At 45.5% G+C, this 27,307-nt stretch overlaps 1 protein-coding gene across 1 annotated transcript; it reads left to right on the top strand.

Moving 5' to 3' along the window:
* On the top strand, positions 1 to 27,248 carry SLBP (stem-loop binding protein). The gene is made up of 8 exons (XM_053309853.1): positions 1 to 250; positions 1,939 to 2,067; positions 3,649 to 3,753; positions 5,979 to 6,038; positions 12,955 to 13,086; positions 13,471 to 13,620; positions 22,199 to 22,283; positions 26,222 to 27,248. Exons 1-8 carry the CDS (start codon positions 204 to 206, stop codon positions 26,300 to 26,302), a joined length of 789 nt encoding a protein of 262 aa, XP_053165828.1. The 5' UTR covers positions 1 to 203; the 3' UTR covers positions 26,303 to 27,248.
* The last annotated feature ends 59 nt before the right edge of the window (positions 27,249 to 27,307 follow it).

The following is a 27,307-nucleotide window of genomic DNA, read 5'->3' as shown; positions in this document are numbered from 1 at the left end:
GGAAATATTTCAGGCGGGCGGGGTTTAGTTGCGCGCGCAGGAAGACGGCGGTCGTCGTGTGAGTATCGTAGTTGCCGCGAAGGAAAGGAAAGTCAAGACCGGAGAAAGAAGAATAAGACGGTGGCCGCGGAGAAGAAGGGAGCCGCCGCCGCCGCCCTCCTATCGTGCCGCTGTCGCCGCCCCTGCCGCTGCTCTAACTCGCCATGTCGCTTCGTCAGCGGAGCCCTCTCGGCGGCCGCGCTCACAACAGGTAGGCGGCCTCCCTTGGTTTGAGGGGATGGCGGCGTCGGTCCCGCCACCATCGCCACCACCCCCATCGTTGGTGCCCTGAGCGCGCCGCCGTGTTGGTTTCGCTGCGCGGCTTGAAGGCGCCCTAGCTCCTGGCTCGCTCCTTCGGCGGAGGGGCGGGCGGCGGAGACGGTGAGGCCTGCCCGGGCTCTACGGAGAGGAGTGCGAGGACCCCTCTTGCTCCAGGGAAATGGGTCTCCTCCTCCGCCCTGTTCGTTCTCCTTCCAGTGAGCCGCTTAGCGTGCAGGGCCTGCTTTGCCCACGCGTATCCCGGGAAGCAGGAAAGGAAAAGGGACCCATTTCTCCCTTTCCCACTCTCCAGTGCACCCCCCCGGAAAATGGGGTTCAGGGCTGGCAGTCAGGCCCAGACATGCGCCCCCCCATTCTAGAGCACAACAGGGTGACGCCTCAAGGGAACAAGGAAGAGGGAAAGGATCGCCCGTCTCCCTCCCCCGCACACACCATAAGAAGACCACAAGGCTCCTCTTCCAAGCTGACTGAAGTCAAAATAGGAGTATTGTTAGGGGCGAGGATACACGCCATCATTTTGCTGCAGGTCCCACTTGTCACATTTGATAATCTAGAAACCATTTTGCATCCCTTCCTTGTTAGCTCCTTCAGTGAGCTCAGCATGATGTACAGTACATGGATAGATTAACCCTTATTTCTTTCTCCCAACAGTCCTGTGGCTTGGAAAGAGCGATTGACCCAAAGTCACTCAGTGGCTCACACTCAGTAGCAGGGGCTAATTTGCAGTCCATACTTTACAACAGGGGTCACCTTAAGTGGTGCAGTGGGGAAATGCTTGACTAACAAGCGGAAGGTTGCCAGTTTGAATCCCCACTGGTATGTCTCCCAGACACCTATGTTGGGCAGCAGAGATATAGGAAGATGCTGAAAGGCGTAATCTCATACTGTGTGGGAGGAGGCATGGCAAACTCCTCCTGTATTCTACCAAAAGGAAACCACAGGGTTTTGTGGGCTACAGGAGTTGAAATTGACTTGATGGCGCACTTTATCTTTAACTTACTCTGCAACAGGGTTGCACAATTTTGGTCCTCCAGCTGCTGTTGGACTATAACTCCCATCATCCCTAACTGGGCCACTGTAGCTGGAGATGATAGGAGTTGTAGTCTGATGATAGCTGGAGGGCTAAAGCTGTGCAACATGATGGTTGAGGACACTTGGAAGGAAATACACCCCAAGTGTCCTCACCCTGAGAGGAATACTGAGAAGTAGGAAGGAAAAGGCCTAAGTGTATTACCCTTAATGCTGTGGTAAATATTGTGCACCTCTGACAGAACTACTGAGATGACAGTTTGGGTTACAGTACACTGCAAGATTTGTAGGTGTGTTTATACTAAATATGTTCAGAGAAAAATATTTTAGATTTGGAATGCAAATTTTAAGAGGTGCTGAAAGAAAGAAAATACTTGTCACATGTTAAGGTGCTTTTCCTAAGGTACTGCCAGTGCAGGGGGATGTTCTTCCCTTTCTGCCTAGCTGTATGGTTTTTTGATTTTATTTTTAAAAGTACTTATTGGACTTGAGTAGAGCAATTGTGAATTTACTTTTTGAAGTTACAATATACATAGGTGCTTGTTCCACAGCCTTCTCTTTCAATACTTTCACTTTCTGTTCCTCTTACAGACCACCAGCTTGCTGGACTCAGGGAAGGAAGCGTGGTGCAGATGGTAAACACAGAAACACACAAGATCCAAGTTTGCCCACTTTTGATGATAAAAATACATGCAATCGGTTAGACAGTAGGCCAGATAGGTATGTGTATAAAACTATTTTCTCAAAGTATTGAGCGATATGTTCTTTGGGAAAGAAAACTATGATATAAGGATTTTGTAAAAGATGACATTTTATCATATGATCTGGTTTTGAGCAAAATGACACAATTTACTCCTCCAATTTTCTTCCAAATAGGACAGTTCTTACTTGAAAATAACTTGGAACTGTCAGAATGAATTAAAACAGAACTGTTTCCCCCATCCAGCAAAGGATTAGTAGAAAAACTTTGTTCAGTACTGTTTAATGTCTAAACTTAGGGAACGTCATCTTTTCGGGGTTGTGGTGGGGGAATGGAAAAAAGACTCAGATGAAATACAGTGATGGTTAGAAGAGGTGGGGAAAAGTTTGGGTTTCATGGTTAGGAGAAAAGATGGGGAACATGTTGATTTTTATTTATTTTGTTTTTATATACTGTCCTTTGTGTTTTTGGTTCTAATCCCCGCTTATACTATGTTGGGCAGGAGCGATATAGGAAGATGTTGAAAGGCATCATCTCATACTGCGCGGGAGGAGGCAGTACCCCTCCTGTATTCTGTCAAAGAAAACCACAGGGCTCTGTGGGTGGGTGGGCGCTAGGAGTCAAAATCGACTTGATGGCACACTTTAACTTTTACCTTTGTCCTAAGATCCCAGGGTGGTTAAGAACAAGATAAAAATAGAACAAATATAGCTAAAAGTTTAAAAAGGGCAAAGGACAGTGATTTTGATACATTGGAAAGATATTTAAAATTCTACACCCCAGGACATGACCCATATAAACTGAAACAAAGCTATATTTTAAGTATTGAAGATGTGGAAAGTTAGATGCAGACTGCAGACTTGGGCATGTGAAAAGATCAAATGCTTTTGTCATTTGCATTGAACAAATTATAGGATACAATATTCCAGAAGATCTTTTAAGAGTACTTGTAAATCTAGTTTAGGTGTATGTGAAGATAATATAGAAATTGATACAAACTCACTAATGGTACCTCGAATCACAGCAGTTTGCTGTTGGAGAAAGAAAAACATAGTACCTTTGCTCTTTGATATTCTAATATTTGGGACATTACTTAATGGATGTTTTGTGGGTTTTGGTGAATAATGATTAGAACTTTCTGTTAATACAGAAATGGACAACTTAAAGTGTGTTTTATTTATTGTTTATGTTGATATGATGGGAGTCTGTCTTGAATGAAAATTGAATTATCACTTGGTGACACTATTATGTGGGTTTTAGCTATAAGCTTTCCTCTTTTTGTAATGTTTGATATTAATGTTTGAGTCTTTTCTTATATATAATATATTTTAAAAAGATTTTCTCAACGTATATTGTACTTAAGCACAGTTGTGTTTTACTTTGCAAACCAAAGGTGAAATGGGATCTTCTATTGCTACCACTAGCAGCATGTGTGGGGTTCTATAAACTTCTGTTAAGAAGTATTGCTCTGCTTCAGGAAACTTAAAAGCTTAAAGAACTTGAACTGGATCTGTTAGTTCAGGACACACTTTGCTATTGTATATTTTAAATATTGTGATTATGAAATGGTGGTTCCATTTTTATTTTGACTTGGTTTATAGTTTTACAACACCAGAAGGCCATAAACCTCGTTCAAAGTGTTCAGATTGGGGGAGTGCAGTTGAAGAAGATGAAATGAGGACTAATGTTAATAAAGAAATGGCAAGGTATGGATAGATAATATTAAAACTCTTTGTGGAGGATATGGAAATGTTTTACTGCTGTTTGCTACTATAGAAGGGGAAAACCTTATAACTTTTGTATGTGGATGTAAGAAGCAATTTTTCTTCTTGACAAATAGGCTCTAAAAAATGTAATTTGTGCCTCTGGGATGTGAGTTGAGAATATCTTGTTGCCATTCCCTAGTTCAGGATAGATAATGCAGAACCACTTTCCAGTCCTTTTGTAGTTTGCCTCTTTTTGTGTGGCATAAAAAAACAGTTATTGTGCTGCCTGTTGATTGCACTGTTTTGTACAAAGTAGGTATTGCTGGCAGAACTACCTATTCAAAGTCAGTCCAGTACAATGAGAGCAACCTGGGAAGTAGCCGATCAAACCATAAATAATCTTTTTGTAATTATCATAATTCTTACATTCAAAAGCTAGTTCTAGCTTCACCCTAAGTCATACTGGACTTTTGATGTAGATGAGTATTTCCCTCCACTCAAAGAAGGGTCCACCAACATCTTTGCTCTGCAGATGCAAAGACCTGACATCTTCCTGGATGAAGGCAGGGACCATGTCCCTGACATCCAACTTGGCTTTCTAGTGGCAAATTCAGACATGAAAGGCAGAGTTGTGCGATCTGTTGCCTCACAAACCAGTCATCCCAGTGTAGGAAGGATCTTGCTCCGTGGATATACAGTCTATCAAATTAGAGAAGAGTGCATCCTGGAGTCCAAATTAGTTTTATAGCCACATGTGAAAATCAAATGTTTAACTTGTTGCAGACTAGATCACTATAGAGAGAGAACACATGTTTGAACCAAGATTTAAGAATTATATTGGATATCTCATGATGTCAGAAGAGGTTTGAAGTTTGCGTGTATATAGGGAGACTGAATTTCACTTGCTTGTAATATTGTTAAACCTTGTATAACTTGATCATATGCTTCACTACAGGTGCTTTCTATACATTAATGGTGGCAGATGTGTGCTAGAATATAAGTTGCATTGGCATGTTGTCAAGTGGTAAGATTATTTCAAGCTTGCTGCTTCCCCTGTGGCATCTTTCATGATGCTTTTCTCCAAGTTGGACTCCAAGAGTGGAACTAAGCTCAGCCAGAAAAAAGAGTTGGGCAGAGGGAGCAAAGCAGCAGGCAGGAGGATAGGGACGTGCATGAACCGCATTTCAAGCACTTTTTGGGCAGGGGGACCAGGAACTTTAAGAAAAAGAACAGGTCCTTATCTGTACCGCCCCATGCAACTTCCTGCTGGGATGACACTTGTCCCAATAACCCCCACATGGTACCAGCATGCACATGGCAGGCGCCATGCGGGGGATATTGGGACGTGTGCTGCCCCAGCAAGAAGCTACACAGGGTGGTGGAGAGTATATAAGGACCTGCTCTCCTTTTTCAAAGTTCCCGGTCCCCCTGCCCAAAAAGTGCTCGAACCATGGTTCATGCACATCCCTACAGGGGACGGATTCAGCACCAGCCTCCACTGTCACTTGAAATCACTCCTTACTCTGCTGCTTTACAGCATTTTGGGCAACCCACATTTTAAACACTGATCTCTTGCCATAATATATAGTTCCAATGGGATTCCAATGCTGATGCAAGGTGGCATCATATCCCTTGTTTTGGTACAGTGACTTACCATGCTCTATTATAGCAGCTGCCATCTGCCCCTGCTAGCCCCACCCACACTGAACCAGTGTTACAGTTTTGCCTCTGTGGACAGAAGTAGGTGTCAAGTAGGTGAGATTAGCAATTGGCCCTTTTGCCCTTGAGTAAGTATTGTTTGAGTGGCATTGTTCACCAGCTGCCTATGTAATGTTAACATGAGCAAATCACTACATTAGTGGGATTGTTGGGTGTTCTAAACTCGATTAGGGCCATACTATACAGTGCTTGGAGGTAGCGGTCTGCTTTATCTGTTGCAATGACCATGGATTTAGACGGACTGCGACGTAAATGTCAGGTGTAACTATCTTTGGGAGAGGCTTTAATTTAATCACTTGGGGCAAATATGATTTTGTGTGAAATGAATAGCACTATTCAGTCCTGTAATGGCCGAATGTTGATTAAATGAGTGTAATGTTAGCTGATTATTGTACCTTCTAGCATGTAACAGTCTTGTATAAACATATCCTGCATGTTCATATGGCAAACGAGCTATGGTGGTAGACTAATGGAAATGAGTGCTAAAATCACACTATATTTTGTAGATACAAAAGGAAACTCTTGATAAACGAATTTGGAAGGGAAAGAAAGCTGTCTTCTGGAAGGTAAGAATAAAACTCATTATAGGGTTTGGTGAAATGTTTATCCTGATAATTGTGTCTGAACGTTATGCAACTATGCTATCTAAGTCTAGATAGTTTCGGAACAACTGTGCTTCTTAGGTGCCCACAGAATTGCTTTCTTCCTCAGACGAGGGTTGTATCAGAGTATTATGGGTTGTCACGACCTACTGCTCCGAGACAGGGCCAATCAGAAAACGTTTTCTCTCAGCAGGAGGGAGGGGCAACCCCCTCAGCCTTCATTCATTCTCCCGGTCTCGCTCCAGCAGGTGCCTCTTCACTTAGCTCCGTTAATTTTGGGGGTTTTTGTGCTAAATGCTCTGTTGTCCTTTAATCTTTTTTCCTCTGTCTCCTCATTGCCTTTTGAACCCTCCCTTGCCTGAGCTGGGCTAGTCAGGGTCTCAGGGAGACGATCAGTCTAGCGCGCCCGCCTGCGTTATTCTATCAATTGTGGTGGTGGTATTTGAGGGCTATGGAGGCCTAAACTATGCACTGTGAAAAGGAGGCTTCTCGCTCCCTCTCTGAGGACTCAGTGGCCCCTGCGACATGCCACGCCGAGTGGGCTGCGGCTACCTCACCCGCGCCCATAACTTGGACCCCCCAAGGCTAAGAAATGGAAAAAGCTCACCAAGGAGTAGAAGGCAGCGGCCCGCGCTGCTAAATGCAGCAGGTTGCAAGCAGCTAAGGAGTCCCAGCTGCCAGTGACTGCCCTGGCTGAGGGGGAGGCAAGCGGGACGGCCTTTTCCCTGGCATTGCCACAGGAGTGGAGGTTGGACTGCGACAGTTCTTCAGGGGACGGCGGCTCTCGGGGACGGGTAGATCAGCCTGGTTCATCATTGGGCTAGCCGCCTGCCAAGCATTCCCGTTCTTCCGGGACAACTCAGGAGGTGGTGACCACTGAGGTGGCTGAGGAGATTCCTCCTAGTTTTGCTGCTCTCCTAAAGCGGGTGGTGGCGGAGGAGTTCGGGAAGCTGGTTCCTGCCCTGACCCGGCAGATTTCCGCCACAGCCGCTGCAGCCTTCATTTTGGGCGCACATGGGGAAGACCTGGCTGCCGCCGCTATGCCACAACCATCCACTTCTGCAGCCTTTCTGGCAGAGCTGGGGCCTAGTACCCTATCCCCCCTGTGCCCGGTGTCACCCCACCATCCCAGGCCCCCTGCCTGCCCCCGTTTTACTTCCCAATGAGGCTGGGGAGAGTTCTGATGAATCTGACTCAGGCAGCGGGGGGGGAGTTGTCAGGTGATGAGGAGGAAAACTTGCTGGTGCCACAGGCCGCTTTATAGGCTGTTTAGTCAGCCAGATTTTCCCATCCTCGTTCATAAGGCCCACAAGTCTCTGCGTCTGGAGGAGCTAGTTCCTGCTCCTCAGGACGCCACTGAGGGGGACCCTGCAGTTCTGCCATCCCTCAAGGCCCCAGCGGTTGCGGTGCCTTGCCCTCAGCCTTTTCTGGACATTATCCAGGGTGAGTGGGACCGGCCCATGGGTCCTCCCCCTGGGGTTAGGTGCCTTTATACCACCACAAGGGCAGTCATGGACAAGCGCCATGTCCCACCAGTGGATAAGGAGGTGGCATCTCTGGTTACCGGTGCGGTTTTCCCAAAATATGGTGATGAGGTGCTGCAGAATGTAGATGACAAAAAATGTGACGCTGTCTTGCGCCGGTCACATGAGGCTTCTGCACTTTCCTTACGGGCCTCTGTGGCCAATTCTATTTTCGTGCGGGCTTCAGTACTTTGGGTTAAGGAGCTTCTGCTATTGGTCCCGCAAGAACTTAGGCAGGGCCTCAACAAACTGGGCAAGGCCTCTGCTTTTATGGCTGAGAGCTCCCTTGACGCGGTTCAACTGTCTGCCAGAGCCCTGGCTTGTGACATTGCAGTAAGGTGCCATTTATGGCTTAAAAACTGGAAAGTGTAGATCAGAAGTTAAGGTGCAAATTGGCCAATTCCTCCTTTAAGGGCGGAAAATTGTTTGGAGAGGTGTTAGAGCTGGTTTTGATTGAGATGAAAGATAAGAAGGCGATGCCTTCCACGGTTCAGCGGCAAGACTTTAGGTCTTTTTCTTCTAACTCTTTTTGTCTCCAGCAATTCTGTCTCCAGGGGGTTCCGGTCTAGTTTTCATCTCCGCCAGAGAAAACAGGACAAATCCACCTGGTCAAGGCTTTTTTTGCGATCGCCCACCCCCAAAGTTCCAGCAGTCAAGCCAGTACCCAAAGCCTGGTTTCAAGCGTCCCACCCCTCAATAACTGCCTCCCACAGCTGCAGGTGGGTGGCAGGCTGAGTTTTTTTGCACAGGAATGGTCAAGGATGTTTGTGGACGCTTGGATTCATCAGACTGTCTCTCAGGGGTACAGTCTGGAATTGCTTTCACGTCTCCCAGACTGTTTCCTGACCTCTCCTTGGTCACGCAAGCAGAACAAGCATTCCCTGATGCTGAAGGCCATCTACCACCTGCTCAGCATCAAGGCAGTCGAACAGGATCCTCCAGAGGACGTGGGGCATGGGGTCTACTCTATTCTCTTTTTGGTCCCAGAATGGAGGGCCATCCTGGACCTAAAATTCGTCAACCACTTCCTCAGGGGCAGGCAGTTTTGGATGGAGACTCTTCGGTCCATCTTAATGGCTCTTCAGGGGGGCGACTTCCTGTCCTCTGTGGATCTCAAGGAGGCTTACCTCCATGTTCCCATTCACCCTCAGGACAGGAGGTTCCTGTGCTTTGCCTACACTGGGGCACATTACCAGTATCGGGCACTCCCCTTCGGTCTCTCGACTCCGCCACGAATGTTTACCAAGATCATGGTGGCACACTTGACTAGGGGGGTTTATCTATACCCCTCACTGGATGACCTTTTGATCCAGTCTCCGTCTCATCAGAAGGCCCAGGAGGATGTCAAGGAGACCTTTGTGGTCTTGGAGGCCCACGGCTTCCTCGTGAACTTCAAGAAGAGCTCCCTTTCCCCCCCAGACCAAGATTCAGCATCTGGGGACTGTCATCAATTCAACTCAAGGGACTGTGTGTCTGACCTGCGAACAGACACAGAAGCTATTCGCTGCATGTCAGAAGTTGCAGCTCCTTCCTCACTCCAACATACTCAGTCTAACTCAACTGCAGGGTCTGATGGTATCAACAATTGGGATCGTGCCTTGGGCACGTTTCCATTCTCGACCCCTTCAGTGGCTCCCCTTACCCGTTCAGGATCTGGTAACAACCAGGTCCAGTCTCAGGATCCTACTGACTCCTCATGTTCGGCACTCCATGGATTGGTGGACATCTCAGGCACTACACAGAGGGGTAAGCTTCCTACCGGTCGATTGCGTTGTGGTCACGACCGATGCCAGTCTCCTGGGATGGGGAGGTCATTGTGGTCGACAAGGGCTCAAGGTCAGTGGTCAGAGAAGGAGCGGCTCTAGTCAATAACTGGCTGGAACTCCATGCTATTCGACTCATCCTCGTCCAGTTTCTTCCCGAGATTCGCAAGCATCATGTCCTGGTGCGTACTAACAGTGCCATGGCCAAGGTGCATCTCAACCGTCAAGTGGGGACAAAGTCTTGGTCCCTGATGTGCAAGGCCGCATCCCTGCTGCACTGGACGGAGGGGAACCTGTGTTCACTGGAAGCCAATCTCTTAAGTGGGGTGGACAACACTGTGGTGGACTGGTTAAGCCGGTCTCAGTTGGACCAGGCAGAGTGGGCTCTGGATGATCAAGTGTTTCAGATGATCATTCAGCGGTACGGAGCCCCCCTGGTAGATCTGTTCACAGTCTCAGCCAATGCCAAAGTGGGCCGTATCTTCTCCAGGTACCTGTCTCCAGGGGCAGAGGGGGTGCACACCTTGCTGACCCCCTGGCCTTGGGGTCTGGTTTACGCCTTCCCACCCTTTGCCGTTCTGTCCCGAATGGTGCAAAGGATCCGTCATCAAAGGGCAGAAGTCATTCTTGTGGCTCTGCACTGGTCACGCCGGCCTTGGTTTTCAGACCTGGTTGCTCTGTCGATCAAGCCCCCTCTTCCTTTCGGGAGTCGTCCTCACCTCTTCCAACAGGGTCCAGTTTTCCACCTAGAACCAGAGTGGCTGAGTCTTTACGCCTGGAGATTGAGCGGGAATCTCTAGTGGCCTGTGGCTATTCCTCCATAGTTCGAGATACCATTCTGGCCTCTGGACGCCCGTCCACGGTCCAAGTGTATCAATCTACCTGGTAGGCGTACTCTCTATGGTGCGAATCCTCTGGGATGAGTCCCTTGTTGGCATCCATTGGGCAGGTCTTGGGATTCTTGCAGACTTGCCTAGATAGGGGACTTTGGCGGCCTTAAAGCCTCCTCTCGTCCATCATTTTCCCACATGGGATCTGAACCTGGTGCTCCGGTTTCTGATGAAAGCCCCTTTTGAGCCACTGTGGACTGTGTCATTGCGTATTCTTACTTTGAAGGTTTTGTTTTTGGTAGCCATTACTTTGGCTCGGTGAGTCTCCTACTTGGGTGCCTTATCAGTAAGGAAGGAGTTGTGTCTGGTCTTTCTGGATTATGTGTTGCTACGCACAGACCCTACTTACCTTCCTAAGGTAAATTCTGTGTTCCACAGGGCCCAGGAACTGATGCTTCCTTTGTTTTGTCCCGGGTCCTCCTCTCGCAAAGAGAAGGAATGGCACAAGTTGGATGTCTACTGTGTGATTCGTATTTATTTGAGGCGGACTAAGCCTTTTAGAGTTTCTGAGTGTTTCTTTGTTTCTTTTAGAGATTGCTCGCTGGGTAGGAAAGTTTCCACCTCTACTCTAGCGTGCTGGATTTGCCAGACCATCCAGCTTGCATATGCGACGGCTGGGGAGGCCGCACACAAGGGCATTACTGCTCATTCGACTCAGAGAGCTGGTTTTGTGGTAGCAAGCATGTCTTGTCCCCATAGCTAAGCAGGGTTGCATCTGAATTAGAGACTTGATGTGTGAGCACTGCAAGATATTCCCCTCAGGATGAAGTCGCTCTGGGAAGAGCAGAAGGTTCCAAGTTCCCTCCCTGGCTTCTCCAAGATAGGGCTGAGAGCGATTCCTGCCTGCAACCTTGGAGAAGCTGCTGCTAGTCTGTGAAGACAATACTGAGCTAGATAGACCAATGGTTTGACTCAGTATATGGCAGTTTCCTATGTTCCTATCTTCTGCAGCCCTTTTCACTCTGGCTCCTCTGGCAGAGATTTGTAGGGCTGCCACCTGGGCTTCTCTTTTAACTTTTGTGAGGCATTATAAAATACATGATTGGGCTTCCACCGATGCTTCTTTCGGCTGGCAAGTGCTGCAGCGGGTAGTTCCTTCATAGGACCAGACTCTGTTTCCCGCCCACAATTAGTAGCAGCTATGGTATGTCCCATAATACTTGGATACAATCCATGTCTGAGGAAGAATGAATCATTGGCACTCACCTGAATGGTCATTCTCCTCAGACATATGGATTGTATCCGACCTGCCCATTTGTGCATCTGATCCTGCTTCCCCGCTTTTGCTTTCTATTCACTGTACCCTATATTTCTGTGTGGTGGTGTTTTCTTCCTATGGGTCATTGTCTCCTCGAGGGGGTAGTTCAGTGTTAGGGTTAGAGCATTGTCGCTCTCCAACTTTGCTGACCCACCTTGCAGGTATACCTTTTCCTCACCTTGTGGGGTTTGTTTTGGTTCCTTCACCTGTTCTGCAGTGTTTATTTGTATTAGCTAGAGCATCGAAGCACTGGTTATCGACTGAAGGCTGAGGGGGTTGCCCCTCCCTAGAAATGTGCACGGTCCGGACCAGTCCGGACCGGCACCGAAGGGGGGCCCTTTCTTTTAGGGCAGGAGGGCTTTCTTACCCCTCCCGCCTCTTCACCCCCTCCAGCGCCCATATTTAACTGAATAACGGGGCGCTGGAAACCAGCCGCCGCCCCCCCCAGCAGATTTACATACAAAAGTACCCATAGTAGCCCGCCTGCCAGCCAGCCCTCCCTCCCTCCCAGCTGCCCGCCCGCCCGCCCGAGTCCTTACCCAAAGCTTCAGGAGGAAACGAGAGGAGCTACCGAACAGAGCTCCTCTCGTTAGGAAGGCCTCCAGCAGACTGAAGGTGCTTTGCGCGCGCGCGCATGCGCGCGCCACAAAGGACGCCGATCACCGGAGGCCCGGTCTACCCGCCGGGAAAAGGCCGGGTAGACCGGGCCTCCAATCGCAGGAGGCCCGGTCTACCTGGCCTTTTCCCGGCGGGTAGACCGGGCCTCCGGCGATCGGCGTCCTTTGAGGCACGCGCATGTGCGCGCGTGCAAAGCGCCTTCAGTCTGCTGGAGGCCTTCCTAACGAGAGGAGCTCTGTTCGGTAGCTCCTCTCGTTTCCTCCTGAAGCTTTGGGTAAGGACTCGGGCGGGCGGGCGGGCAGCTGGGAGGGAGGGAGGGCTGGCTGGCGGGCGGGCTACTATGGGTACCCTTGTATGTAAATCTGCTCGGGGGGGGCGGGGGCGGCTGGTTTCCAGCGCCCTGTTATTCAGTTAAATACGGGTGCTGGAGGGGGCGAAGAGGCGGGAGGGGTAAGAAAGCCCTCCCGCCCTTAAAGTTAGAATGGCCGCCGGACCGGTTCGGACTCACCCCTACCCCTCCCTCCTGTTGAGAGAAAACATTTTCTCATTGGCCCTGTCTCAGAGCAATAGGTCGTGACAACCCATAATACTTGGAAACAATCCATACTTCTGAGGAGAATGACCATTCAGGTGAGTGCCAATGATTCATTTTCTGCATTCAGCTGTGGGTTTGCTCCTTGGGATCCACATTACAGAAGCAAGCAGATATCCATAGCTGTGACCTATATTCTTTCATTTGTCTAACTGCAAGTTCTGAACATTAGTGGCCGTCATAATATATTGAAATGGGGTAGCTTAAAAATGAAAATCAACATGTTGGCCTTTCAGTTCAGACTCCAAGGAATCCACAGCAGCTGTGGAACTTGAGACAGATGAGGCCGTTCTAATGAGACGACAGAAGCAAATAAATTATGGGAAGAACACACTGGCATACGACAGATATATTCGAGAAGTTCCAAGGTAAGTGAAAGGAAGAGGCTCTTCTTTACTTTTATTTTTACCTGTTGCCACTTATGTTACAGATTGAACTGAACTAAGTACTGATTTTAATGTTTCCTTTCTTAATTTGCCTGTTTTTCATTTGTAATTTTTGTTATATGAAATTTGATGTAGGATTTATTTCAGGGTTGAGAAAATCAGATTGTCTTTTGTGGTTGCTCACTTAAGTGTTCAATTCTCACCTAAGGTATCAAAATTCATTGCAGCTGTGTGAAAATGCCTATGGTGGTGGGATGCAGGAAAAATCACAGCAACTGGTTATATTAAAAGTAACAAAAAACTTTAATTTGGCATGGAAGGATGTCTTAAAATGCTATTTAAACTGGCTTAATTCTTGTTCTAAAGGTGTTTACGTGTTCCAGGGGTCCATCCAAGGACTCCCAATAAATTTAAAAAGTATAGCCGGAGATCTTGGGATCAGCAAATTAGACTATGGAAAGTTGCCTTGCACTTTTGGGACCCTCCAGCTGAAGAAGGCGGTGACACACAAGTACTGTAAGTAGAAACTGTTTCAGATCAAATACAAACTGGTGGCTTAAAAGCATTTTTTTATTCTTCAAAACTTCAATTATAGTGAGTTACTTTTTTAAAAAAGTAGCCAGGCTCAATATGTGTATATGATCTTTTGGTGAAGGAGGGCATCCAGTGGGTTTTCTCCTCTTACTCCAGAGGCAGGGCCTATGCTAATTAGCCAGGACTTTATGTTTCACTGGGCTCACTCGCGTGCCTGGCGTGCACATGCGCACCGGGTACTTCCTTTTACTTCCGGCTGAGGAGGACACCGGGGCACCAGGGAGGTACACTGCTGCCCCAACGGAGACTCCTTAAATGGAGCGCTGGTGGGGGAAACGCGGCAGGAGGGGTAAGGGCACCCTCCCCTGCCCATAAAGGTATGCTCCTCTGCCTTCGAACCCGGTCGTTAGAACCAGTTTCATGCATATCCCTACCTGCCTGCTCCAGAGACAGCCACTCCTTGGTTTAAACTCTTACCTTCTTACCTTTTTTGAGGCCTATCTCTAATCTTCCCTTTTATCCTTTTCTTAGCTCTTGAGTATTTCTCCCTTTTTCTCTTCATTCTCGTTTATGGCATAGTCCTTGATTTTGTTTTTAACTGTCTACTTTATTTGTGTTCTCATTTAATCCCAGGCAAAGGTTATTGGAAGTTTATTCATTAAAATATTTTAAAAATATGTGAAAAATCAGAGCTGCAAAGCAAGCTGGGTCATTGAAGGTCTCACCATTTTGGCCACCAGAGGGAGCTCTACAACAGCCAATTGGCCCTCTCATTAAAATTAGAATATTACATGGAACCAAGAAGACAAGGATTGAAGAATAGAACAATATCGGACCTCTGAAAAGTATAAGCATGCATATGTATTCAGTACTTGGTTTGGGCCCCTTTTGCAGCAATTACTGCCTCAATGCGGCATGGCATGGATGCTATCAGCCTGTGGCACTGATGAGGTATTATGGAAGACCAGGATGATTCATTAGCGGCCTTCAGCAATTCTGCATTGTTTGGTCTCATGTCTCTCATCCTTCTCTTGGCAATGCCCCATAGATTCTCTATGGGGTCAGGTCAGGCGAATTTGCTGGCCAATCAAGCACAGTACACTGTATACTTTTCAGAGGTCCGATATTGTTCTATTCTTCAGTCCTTGTCTTCTTGGTTCCATGAAATATTCTAATTTTCTGAGATTGTGGATTTGGGGTTTTCATGAGCTGTACGCCATGATCATCACAATTATAACAAATTAAGGCTTGACTTATCTCGCTTTGCATGTAATGCGTCTGTCTCATATCAGTTTCACCTTTTAATTTGCATTACTGAAATTAATGGACTTTTGCACGATATTCTAATTTTCCGAGTTTCACCTGTAGCTCCTTAAAGGATCAGTATGATAAAAAAGGCTGACACTGCCTTGAGAAGGGCTCATGAAGCCATAGTGTATCTTCTACACACACACACACCCCCGAGCAGTTATATTATGGGCTCAGGACCTTCTCTAGAATCCTCCTATATATCCAGACAGACTGCATAAGACATGCTAAAGATCCAGAAAGTGGCAGACTTTGCAGCAAATGCAAGTTTAGACATTTTGAATTTCTTTTCAAAGACTGTGTCCTCACAGGGGGCTGTCTTAAAACATCTTTGGCTGAAACATTGGGTGGTAGATGCTACCTCTTGATCTAATCTTGTTTCAGTCCCCTTGCAAGGGGCAAAACTCTTGGGAAATGACACTCTTAAAGTTATTTTGGTTGAGACCTGTGAAAGGTCCTACCTTCAGATCCCAAAAGGGGGGAACATAAGTCTTCTAAGAGGTGTTGTTTCACATTGTTTTTTGTTGACAAAACAGGTTCAGAAATAGAAATGGGAGACAGTACTTTCATTCCAAATCTGCAAGCCAGTCTGCTTCTCAGTCTTCTCTACCTCGGCCCCAAGGAGGTTGCCAGAGCTCCTGACACTCTCCGCCTTGAAAAGTAGGAGGCTGACTTTAAGCCTTTGTTGTGTGGGAGGCCTCATCTTTAGATCGGTCCTCCCTCAACGTGTAAGTAAGCTACATTATAGAACTCACCAAAAAGCCAAATGACAGGTTCTTTCCCCCGCCCTGGCTCCTCGGTCAGAGGATCCAAGAAGACACACACAGAGGAGGTCCCACTAGATCAAGAAAAGATCTCTACTCCATTCTTTTTACAGTGCTGAAAGACAGAACAGTCTTGAACCTAAGGCATCTCAACAACTTTTTTGGGACATTGGACGCTTCATATGGAAACACTTGAGTCCTTCACAGAGTTGCTTCAACCACCCAACTACCTGACATCCTGAAAAGAAAACAACTGCATGTGCCAATTCACCCTTACAGCCACCATCTTAGGTTTGCATACTGCGGGATGTGCTTCCGATACAAAGCGTTTCCCTTGGGGCTAGCTGAATTCCAAGGGTATTTACAAAGCTACTGACAGCAATCCTAGCATTCCCTTTCTCAGAATAAAGAGACCTTCACATTTACGCCTAGAAGATCTTATTCCCATTCACAGCCTCTTCTAGACATTCCGAAGACATTACACTGCCTTCACAATTTTAGCTATCATCAGTCTTCAAAAGAGCTACCTCATGTGATGAGAAGTGTTCAGCACTAGGCAGATGGGCTCAGTCACCAGGACTTTTATTAGGCCGAGCAGAGCTAATCTGAGAGAATTTTCGACCAGATACTTTGACACTTTGGAGTTCTCTGAGGTGGGCCTGTTTACTTCCCTTATCAGTGCAAAGCTCCTTCTATTTCTCCCACTTCCTGATCACAGGAAGCTACCATATACCGAGTCAGACTATTGGTCTATCTAGCTCAGTATTGTCTTCACATACTGGCAGTGGCTTCTCCAGGGTTGCAGGCAGGAATCTCTCTCAGCCCTATCTTGGAGAAGCCAGGGAGGGAACTTGAAACCTTCCGCTCTTCCCAGAGCGGCTCCATCCCCTGAGGAGAATATTTTACAGAGCTCACACATCAAGTCTCCCATTCATATGCAACTAGTGTGGACCCTGCTTAGCTAAGGGGACAGTTCATTTTTGCTGGTAGCTATCACAAGACCAGCTCTCCTCTCCTCTCTCAAGAGAGTGATAGATGCCATTGCAGCTCTTTGGCCCAACTATCTACTATAAGCCTTCCTTCTCACCCCTCTAGGAATGTCTGCTCAGGAAGATCAGAATACTTTGGGCAACTCAACCTCGTAGCCTCCTATTGGCCCTGGTTCTCGAAGTGTCATCCTGCCACTGTGGCAATTGTCAGTGGAGCCAGATCTTTCCTCTTGGGTATCCACCCATACCGGATTTGGCCACAATTAATTATATAGAAACTGAGCAGGAGCTCCTAGTATTCCTAGGCTATTCTCCATGAGTCCTTTCTACAATTTTGGCATTTTGCAGACCAGCTACAAATTGTATATATGATGTGATCTATGAAGCTTTTCTTCCTGGTTCTGGAGAACTAAAAATGTTCCCTCTTCTGCTAGAATTAAAGAACTCCTATTTTTCCTTCAGGCAGGCTTGGTTCAAGGTTTGTGCCCTAATACTTTAAAATATCAGATGTCTTCCTTTTCCTCCCTGCTTTCCAAACTGGGCAAGAAGACTGCGGTCCCATCCCTGTTCTTTTTTTATTTTATTTTAAAGAGGTGCCACACTTCTCAATCTGCCTACCTATCATAGATCCCCACTTGCAATTGCCATAAGGTCCTCCATGCACCTCTGTTCAAACCTATTAAAGACATTAGACTTCTGTCTTAGAAGGTGGCCTCTTTGGTTGCTATTGCCTCAGCTCGCTGTGTTTCAGAGATCAACGTTTTATTGGTCAGGAAAGACCTCTGCACCTTCTCTTCTGACATGGTGTGACGCTGTCTCAACCTGTCCTTCATATATACGGTGGCTTTCTCTTTCCGTTTTGCTTAGGATATCCTGTTACCATGGTTCCATCCTCATCCCTCTTACCCCAAGGAATGAGAGTGGCACAAGTTGGATGTCCACAGATCTTTGTACTTCTATAAAGTGGACTGAGTCCATAAGTCACATGCCTTATTTGTCTCCTTTCTAACACTGTCATGTATTGGAAGGTTTCCACCATGACCACTGCATGCTGGATCATGCATGCTGGATCATGCATGCATGCTGCAGCAGAAAATGGAGGATTAGTACTTAGTGTGAAGGCTGCTTCTTTATGGTGGAATGGAAGGCATCCAGGCCCACTCTGATTGGAGGCTTGATCATCTACTGAGTTGGAAGATGAGGGAGAGCCTTGTTGGTTACTAACCTGATTCCCTTTGTCTTCTGCTGTGGTTTTGTGCTTGTATATCTCTATAACTTGCTTCTTGGTGGACTATCTCTATCTTGGCTTTAGCATTTTTAAAAAAACACTGGGTGGGTTCCCTTCCCACGGGAACTAATTAGCCTTTGCCCAGGGGAACTAATTAGCCTTTGCTAATTAGTGTAGGCCCTGCCTCTGGAGTGAGTGGGAGGAGATAACTAACTGGATGTCCTCCATTCTACCAACATGAAGCCTTCATGATACGTACCAGTGCTCCGTTCTATTCAGATTTCATTTTAAAGTTTATTTTAAATAAAGTTCATTTTAAATAAATAAAGTTCATTTTAAATTTTTCCTATTTAAATTAAATTTTTTAATTTTTTCCTATTTAAAATGGTTATTTTAAACAAGTGAGAACAAAAATAAATAGGAGTAACAATAATAATAATCGTTGTTAGCCACCCCATAACAAATTGTTCTCTAGGCGGCTCACAACAGAGGATAAAAACACATAACACATTAAATCATAACAGACAAAAAAGGTAAAAAGAAAATACAAAATACAATACAAAGCAGCTTAAAAACTCATTTTAAAGTTAGTTAAAAATCAGAACAAATCTGAAAACCCAAATTTAAAAGGCCTGTGTGAACAAAAAGGTGTTTACCTGGTGTCCAAAAGAACAAAGTGATGCAGCCAGGAGAACCTCACTGGGGAGACTTTTCCATAAAGTGGTTAAAACCACCGAAGGGGCCCTCTCCCTGGTAGCCACCCGCCTCACCTTGTTTGTTTGTTTAACATTTTTTAATACCACCCAAAACTTATGTCTCTGGGCGGTTTACAACGGGGGCACTCAGAGGAGGTTTGGCAGGGGTACCTGGAGGAGGGCCTTTGAGGAAGATCTGAAGGTATGTAGGGACATATAGGGCAAGTCACTCTCTCAGGCAACTCGGAACCAAGTTGTGAGATTATGAATGTTTTACAACCAAACATGAGCACTTACTTTCCATTTCAAGGGGAAAACCCTGACTTAAACAGCTATCAGATCTTGCTTCTGAAACATTCTGAGCACTTGGTGTGTAGCTAAATAATCCTGCTTATGGTCTTGTTATCTTTACATAGAGGGAAATAAATCTTATTTTGAAATACATGGGCATGATCCAGCCAATCTTGGAACCATTTAAAAGCCTATGGATGTCAGTGGATGAGTTAAGCATGTGATTAACATTCTTCCATTGAAACTAATTGGACTTTTTCTGGCTTGTGCCTGTATTATGTTGGAACATCATGGTTACTATACTAACATAGCTTGAAACAAATGAGTAAAAGAGCAAGCTGTTAAATTGAAACTCTGTTTATCATGTACAATTTTCTAAAACAGTGCAATATTCATTCTCCTACAGTAAAAAAGGGTATCTAAGTTGTATCTTCCACTCCAGAAGATTGAGTTGAATGCATATTCAACTTTTCCCCATCATGCTGTGGGAGGTGCCACACCCCAGTTCTGTCTTGTTTCATGGAACAGAGTTTCAATGGTGCTCTATCAAACATTGGTCTTCTGGGTGGAACTTTTCTCCCCAACCCTCTCTGGGATTAGCTAGTTATGGATTGAGGGGGAGATGGGTGAGGAGGTGGAATTGCTGGCATGGATCACAGCAAGAAAGAGCCAAGCTTACTTGTTGAAGGCTCTCTATTTGAAGACATGGAGGTTTGCTTCCATGGAGGAGAACCTTCAGATAAGTAGCAAACTAGAATTGTGGACCAAGGAAACAAAGTCCACCAGCAAGGCAGCTACAAAGAAAACCAGGATAGAAAGCAAAGGACAGCATACCCAGCAGGGCTGCCTTTTTTGCTCATTGGGAGGGTCCCTTACACGCGCACACACACACCCATCCCCATACCCATACCCATTCAACCACTGGAATGGCCATAAGCCCATCAGGTTCTCGGAGCCTAATCACCCAGAAGTATAGGACAGACACAGAGGCCACTGAGGAGTTAAGTGAGCAGAGTCCCAAATATGCCCGAGGAAGCAGTTGTTTCCCCCATGTATTGTTGATGCCTGTGAAAACTTGTGTCTGAATAAAGAGTAGTAGACTTGCAAAATGCAATGGTAAGGGCTGGAGCAGACCCCAAAACCACAACCACGGACAGAGGGCACACCAAACATCAGGTGGGCTTACTTGTCGCCCTTCTGCCAGCTGAGGCCTGGTAAGTCAGATTTAAACTTAACTGGCAAAAATCTTTTACTGAATTTGCTGCTCATATAACTGGCTTAAAAAATTAAAACTTCACATGATCTAACCATATGTTAAATTACTATCAAAACATGGAGAAGTGGCTGTGTGCACAAACGTTGAAACTACTGGACGAATCGTGGTTTGGATTTCTCATGGCCAAAAAGTTATGTGAAGGAAAATGTGTAGAAACAAATTTACAGTACACTGCTACAACGTGGAATGTGTTGTGAAGCTGTATTTTCCATAATTGCTGCACTGTAACATACAATGGGCTCATGGGAAGGCCTTCTCAGTTGCAGCCCCCTCATGGAACACTGCCTCCTGAGATTCGTAATGCCCCCCTACCTTCTGTCCTTTTAAGAAGCTCCTGAAAACCTATCTATTTTGTCAGGCTTTTAGTTCTGAGTGTGTGTGTGTGGCGGTCTTTTTCTTTTTTTCCTTTCCTTTCCCTCTTCCCTCCCCCCCCCCGTCTTTGTTTTAATTTATGTAAATCGCCTTGAGTCTAAGGAGGTCAGGCGGTAAATAAATTCAACAAACAAACAAACATGATCTACCCACCTGATATGTCATAACCATTATAAGTACTTACAGGCACTGTTCCCTCTAAGCGCACGTGTGTGCGCTCACAAGTTTTTGGATGTCCGCTCAGTTCAATTTAGATCCCACTGAGGTTGAATCAAGAAGGTCCCATTCTGAATGCAGTTGCGCACACACTGCCTTGATACTGCCGCCCAGAAAAAATCTCATTCTGCACGGAGCTGAAAAAAATTAGAGACCACTGCTTACACGGTGACTTCTTGTAGTGATGAAGCAGTACATTGGTCACGTGTAGCTGGCACATGGTTTTATTTATTTATTTATTGTTAAATTTATATACCGCCTTTCATTAAAACAATCCCAAGGCGGTTTACAGCAAAAACTTAAACACAGGATGGTAAAAAAGACACAATTAAAATATTAAGTGAAAAATATTAAACAAATCTGATTACAAATTTAAAATAAAAGCAATACAGAGTATAAAGAGCAGCAGCAGAGAATCAAATAAATGCCTGGTCAAAAAGCCAAGATTTTCCACTTTCTAAAAGCTGTGATGGAGACCGAATAGCCACTGGGAGAGCATTCCAGAGTCTGGGGGCAGCAACAGAGAAGGCCCTGTCCTGCGTGCATGGCAACCGAGCCTCCCTCATTGCCAGCACCCAGAGCAGAGCCCCCTCAGATGACCTCGTCAAGCGGGCAGTAACCCTTGGGAGCAGGCGGTCCCTCAGGTATCCCGGGCCCAAACCATTAAGGGTTTGTTCACTGATTACACACAAAGTTTACCACATGAACAAGTGATCAGTGTGCTTGAGTATTTGGTACCAGCGTTGGAACAAGATTTTAAATATAGAAAACAACTCTGCCAAGAATTGAGAAGTGGATGACTTATCTATATATTTAATTCTCTTGGGACATGAATGCCCAGGATTTGGTGGCGGAACTCTCGCGACACGCTGCGAGAGTTCCGAAGTGAGGAGTGAGGAGGAGAGGGGGAAGAAAGTGCCGGTGGTGGCCAGCAGGTGGAGGAGGGGGGAAGAGAAAGGTGGGCAGCGGGTGGGGGGGAGAGAGAAAGGTGGGCAGCGGGTGGGGGGGAGAAAGGCGGCAGCGGGCACGGGGAGAAAAAAGCTGCAGCATCGACAGGCGGACGGGGGAGAGTGCCGCCCGTCGGGGCTCTGTGTGGAGGGAGGAACGGGAGGGCTGGAGAGTGCTGGGATGGAGGGAAGGGGAAGAGAAGAGAGACCTGGGCAGGAGGAAGGGGGGGGAAGCCGGCCCCAAAGTGCCGCACAGATGCTCTGTGCGGGGTTGGCTAGTATCTATAAATTCTCTTCTCACATCTGCTGCTGCAAACAAGCTGCCCAATCTTGAGGTTTGTGTGGAATTAGAAACAAAGATTTATACCTGGTTTTAATAACAGAATTAGATGGTCTAAATTAAACAGCCCCCATAATGCAAAAGGTTGAAATAACTTGTCTAAATCACTAATTCCTTATTTTTATCTTTTGTAGTAGTCCTGTTGATCTTGGCGACATGGAAACGGAATCTGTAGGAAGTAATTCTGCTGGGTCACTAACAAGCTCTCAGGATAATGATGTAAGCAGCTGGAAGTTTAGACTAAATATTTTGCTAGCATGGCTTGAACGCAAATATATTATCAATAGTGTATCATTAGCTACACAACTGATTGAGCCAACGTTGCAATGAAGCCTTCAAAAGTTACAAGTTTGTTTGTTATATGCTGTTATGTGAAAGTAGATGAAGCAACTTAAAAGCCTCCCTACCAGATTGTGTGGAGGCAGTTTCTTAGGACAGTCCAAAAATACTGGTTTGACTTACTTGCTAAACCCATTAGTTGTTTTTAACCCCTTCATTTCCTGAGTCATGTGGCATTTTCAGACAACTTGGAAAACGGACATTTGCCCTTGTGTTGGATTCAAGGCTCAAGCAGCACCTTGCTGCTGCCTCCTGCAGAATCCCTAAGAGAAACTGTCATGAGCATAGAGAAAATTTCCTTCTATTACTGTATGGAGCAGGGTGGGGGAGAGTTGGTTTCTGACCTGTACGTTGGACTTTTGCAGAAAGGACCAATAGTGCCGCCTTGCTACAGCCTGCAAAAGCCCAAGGAGAAGGGAGTAAAAAACAGTCCCTTTTGTCCTCCCCCAAACTTCTGTGGAGTAAAAAGGGGATAGTCTGTTTCTCTCTCCATTGGGATTGAAGTGAAGTCCTGCTGACAATGCTTGCAAGAGCCCAAGTTGCAGGAGAAAAACTTTTTCTTTCCCACAATCTTTTGTGGAAAAATTTGGGGAGCTTTTGCTTGAAATGCAGGGGTGTTCATCACATGGGTATAGGCAGTTATCACTTTTCTCCCAGCTTGACTGACATCCCTTATAGTAGTGTTTGCAATTCCACATACTAACTAAGCAACCCCATATAGTTGGAATAAGACTTTATCTATGACACTGTAGCAGTTGGGCAGTGGTATAAGGAAAGGTTTTCACATGCAACAGGGAGGTGATTATCAGTTTTCCTGTTTCTGTTCCCTCCTCCAAGAGATGTATTTATATCGGGCAGTATATAAATATGATAAATAAATGCATATTTTCAGCATTGTGTTAGCAGTTGTGTGGATGTAGATGAATAAAATGAGAGGTCACATTAAATCACTACAAAAGAAAACCCAACTTCTCCGTTATTGTCCCCAGGCTGTGGAACTCTCTCACAGATGAGACCCACACGGCTCCCTCTCTCCCAACAGGGACAATAACTGAGAAGGCCCTGTCCCACATACTTGACAAATGGACTTCAGCAGAGTCCTCTCAGCCAATCTAGGCAGGTGGGTGGATTCAGCTGGGAGCAGGCAGTCCCAAAGATACCTGGGGCCCAAACAATTGTCATATTGGCACAAAAGGTCTAGAGGGAGAAATGGCTGTGTTGGGAAGTGGGGCAGAGAAATGAAGCAGTGATCAGTCAGGCTATATGAATGAATGGCATTTGCGATAATGGCAACTGAGAGGGTAATGGATGAGGAAAGCAAGATGGCGTCTGGAACAAAAACTCTGACTAAACCAGCTGTCAAGGTTTTCAACAATCGTTTGGTCCTATCACCTCCCATCGGTCAGATGGAGGTCGGTATGTGTGCGGGGCTCATCCTCCTCCCAGAGGTGGTAGTCTGGTGGGGGGTCTTCAGACCCTGAAAAGTCTGGAAAACCCCGGTTGAACATCTGGAGAGACCTTTCTGCAATCATCGAACCGAACGAAGAGAGGCATTCCACTGCCAAAGTACAGACGACCTGCTCTGTTCTCTTTATCTTGCCTAATAAATCTCTGAGATGTCCACGGCCGTGAGTTTGGCAGATCTACGGTTTTTGTCTTTCTCTTTCTTTTTATTGAAAGCTCTTGCCAATTTTCTGCTATCTTTACTTTGCTGGAGATCTAGGCATTCCAATGCTAACAGCTTTCAGTTTTGTCTTGAAGAGTTTTTTTTAAAAAAAAAAAAGTCTGATATCCCAGCAATTACTTATTTCTTACTTTAATCTTGAACTCTTAACCATTTATAGCTTTCGTTGGAGATCATTATGGGCTTTTTGTTGCTGTTCTTTGTTCCCCCCCTTGCGTCCCTTGCGCCCAAAGCGGCAGTTCGGCAAGAGGCTTTGCACAGAGAGGAGCTCTGCTTGCGAGCTCCTCTCTGCCTCTTAAATTAAGGGCTGTGTACGGCCGACAGCAGTCGGCCAGGGTAAGGGGGACTCGGCAGCTGGGAGGGAGGGTGGGCGGTCGGCGGCGTCGGCCGCGGGAGTAAATTTTTTTTTTAAAGTTACATGGCCTCCGCTCCGCCCCCGGTCTCCGTCTCCCCGGCCTGGCGGGGGCAAGTGCCTGGGCCGATTTGGCCCTTAAAGGTAGGGGGGGAACGGCGGAGGGAGGGGGAATGGCGGCGGGGGGCCAGGAGCGCCATTACTAGCGCCCGTTATTCAACGGGCCAAAATTCACTTGTACTCTATAATATGACATTATATGTTCTGAAAGGATATGAATGACAAGCAGTTGAAGATTATGCTGTCTCTCTTTTCTTAGCTCAAATTTATTATTCCCTTTCCCCCCCATTATGGGCTTTTGTTACCCGTTATGAATACTTTATAATTACACTTTGAGAAGTTTAGCTGGATGCAAACTGCGAAGGATTAGACATCTGTATAGAGGGGTTATCTCACTGCTAAAGTTTGACAGTTTATGCTACCAGCTGTAGGTTATAAAGCCCAGTCAGGGCTGAATTTAGTCTCCCCCCATTTATCTCTCTGGCTTGTTTGTCTTTCATTACATGAGGAGGGGGACTATTAGAGGTTTGGCTGATCTTCGTTAATTATTTTACTGTGGTTTTTTTAATACCAGTCTGTAATGAGATGGGATATTTGTACATTGGTGGACATGTGGCCTTGTATTTACAACACGCATACTACTTTTGTCATGGCAGAATTCATATTTTCAGGTGGTATTCTCTTCTCCATTGAATATTCCTGTTGGAAATCGTTTTGTATTCACAGTTGTCTAATAATTAATTGAATCCAGAGGGAGTGTTCCGTGAGAGTTTTAAATCTATTCTCTCTGACGAGTAGATTTATAGATGAGCCCATAGACGCTAAGTTTTTTCTGTACTGCTGTTTTTTGAACTTCCCATGGGTTCTTCAGGAGGTAGCTGAATTGTCTTTGGAGGAGAGAGCCAGTGTGAAGGGATTGGTGAGATTTAGGGCGTTTTTTGAGCGCAGGGAAATGCATAACCAGTTTGTTTGGCCTGACAGTTCTTTCCTTATTGTATTGAAATTATAACAATATAATTGGCATTGAAGCACATTTAAAACTACATACCAGGACATATTTGAAACACATATCTGAGGTATATTTAAAAATACACATATAGGTGGAGCTCACGCCACAGAGTATTGGCGATGTCCGACTCTGTGCTAGAATTACTGGTATTATTTCTATTTTATACGTCATAGTTGGGCTGGTTCCCCCCTCCTTAGATTACCTGACAGTAGGATGATCAACCAGGTCTGGGCTATTTTTTTCTCCCCCCCCTCCTTTTCCCCCCTTTAGGGTTAGGGTTCAAGACTCTTTTATAGATAGCTACTGATACACAGTTAAGGACTTTCTTTCAATACTATTGTATTTTTCTTCTGTCTTGTTTTTGATGAATAAGAATCTGTATGTTTGGTTTTGTTGGACTCTCAGAGATGTAACATTTCTGTTTCCACTTATACTAATAAAAGCATTAAGAAAAAAAAAGAGAGGGTAATGGATACAGAAAAGTGCTATTTTAAGAAAAAATCATGCCTCATATTTCACAGATCTTGTTTTCCTTAAGAATAAACACCTTAATGACTTTCCAGTACTATTAAACTCCCACACCCTTCCAGGTGATATGTGGTGAAAATGCACAATTATTTGTCTTGGCAAGTATTTGCACTTTTGATCAATAGAACATTGTGATGAAGTTCTAGGTAGTTAACAAACAATTTTTGTCTAAATCTCTGTTTTAGGAAAACTGTACTGGCACACCCACCAAAGTGAGAAGTGTTGACCACCAGGCAGAAGATGAATTTGAGCTGAAGGCATATTAGATCATAACACTTAGGCTTCATGTATTCTGCAGGCTGCTTTTCAAGCAGAGGATGTCTTCATCAGATAGTCTCAACTGAAAACAAACCTCAGATTTTCCTGAACAATCTGGACACCTCAAGTATTGCAGCTGTGAAATCACAATCAGTGTTTATCTCTTAAAGCATAAAACTTGAGCTATATGTAATGGGTGACTACCTAATTTATATATATATATATATATATATGTATAGCCGGTGGTTTTATAAGCAGGTTAGTTATAGTTCAGAGGACACAACCAGGCATAGGCAATGTTGCCCCACTTCAAGCTGCTTGGAAACATGGAATAATAGTAGGGAATCTGCAGTGTAAGTGTTCAGTTGTACTCCTGCCCTGTAAATAACAATAGGCAGCAGTAGTTCTCCATGCTGTCCTGCTAAGTATGATGTAAATCTTATTACAAGGGACCACTTTTTGACAGCATGAGACTATGCTTAGGATCCAGAATAAGTAGGTCATGACTGTTGAAGACAAGTTAGTCAGATCTAACTTCAGTCACATTAACTTCAGTGGGACTTTGTCACTAACTTAGTGACTTAGTGACCTTAGATCCTGCCCATTGGCATTTTATATCCCTTGAGCCTGTATCTTCTACAGATATTTCCAAGCACCCTGTGGTAAAAGTGAGTATGAACAGTTTTTTTGCTTTGAGATATATAAAGGACTGTGTCCCAGTTTTCAGGCTCACTTTGTGGTTGCAGCTCTCAAAATTGTAATCTAAATTCATGCTTGTAAATAGTTGCATGCAAAGTTTCACTAACTTTGAAACAAGGGTTAATGAACAGAACCTTGGAAAATGTTCAGTTTTTAAAATTCATTCTTAATGTAAAACTACAGAATTTGTACTAAAATATGCAGTTTCTGTTTTTGTAGAGAACAAGGTATAAATAAAGTGAGTATAAATTTGTATGTTTCAAGTTGCCATTTCAATCATTCTGAAGGCAAGAAGCAAGACTCCAGTCTATTGT

Source organism: Hemicordylus capensis, chromosome 3, assembly GCF_027244095.1.
Source record: "Hemicordylus capensis ecotype Gifberg chromosome 3, rHemCap1.1.pri, whole genome shotgun sequence".
In the NCBI taxonomy this organism is placed as follows: domain Eukaryota; kingdom Metazoa; phylum Chordata; class Lepidosauria; order Squamata; family Cordylidae; genus Hemicordylus; species Hemicordylus capensis.
This window is presented reverse-complemented; position numbering and strand designations above follow the sequence as displayed.

Bases quoted from the DNA above. Each gene is read 5' to 3' on its own strand.
- SLBP (XM_053309853.1), top strand. From the start codon at position 204: ATGTCGCTTCGTCAGCGGAGCCCTCTCGGCGGCCGCGCTCACAACAG. The intron at 2,068-3,648 runs GTATGTGTATAA...CTTGGTTTATAG, and splicing joins TTAGACAGTAGGCCAGATAG to TTTTACAACACCAGAAGGCC. The intron at 6,039-12,954 runs GTAAGAATAAAA...TTGGCCTTTCAG, and splicing joins AGAAAGCTGTCTTCTGGAAG to TTCAGACTCCAAGGAATCCA.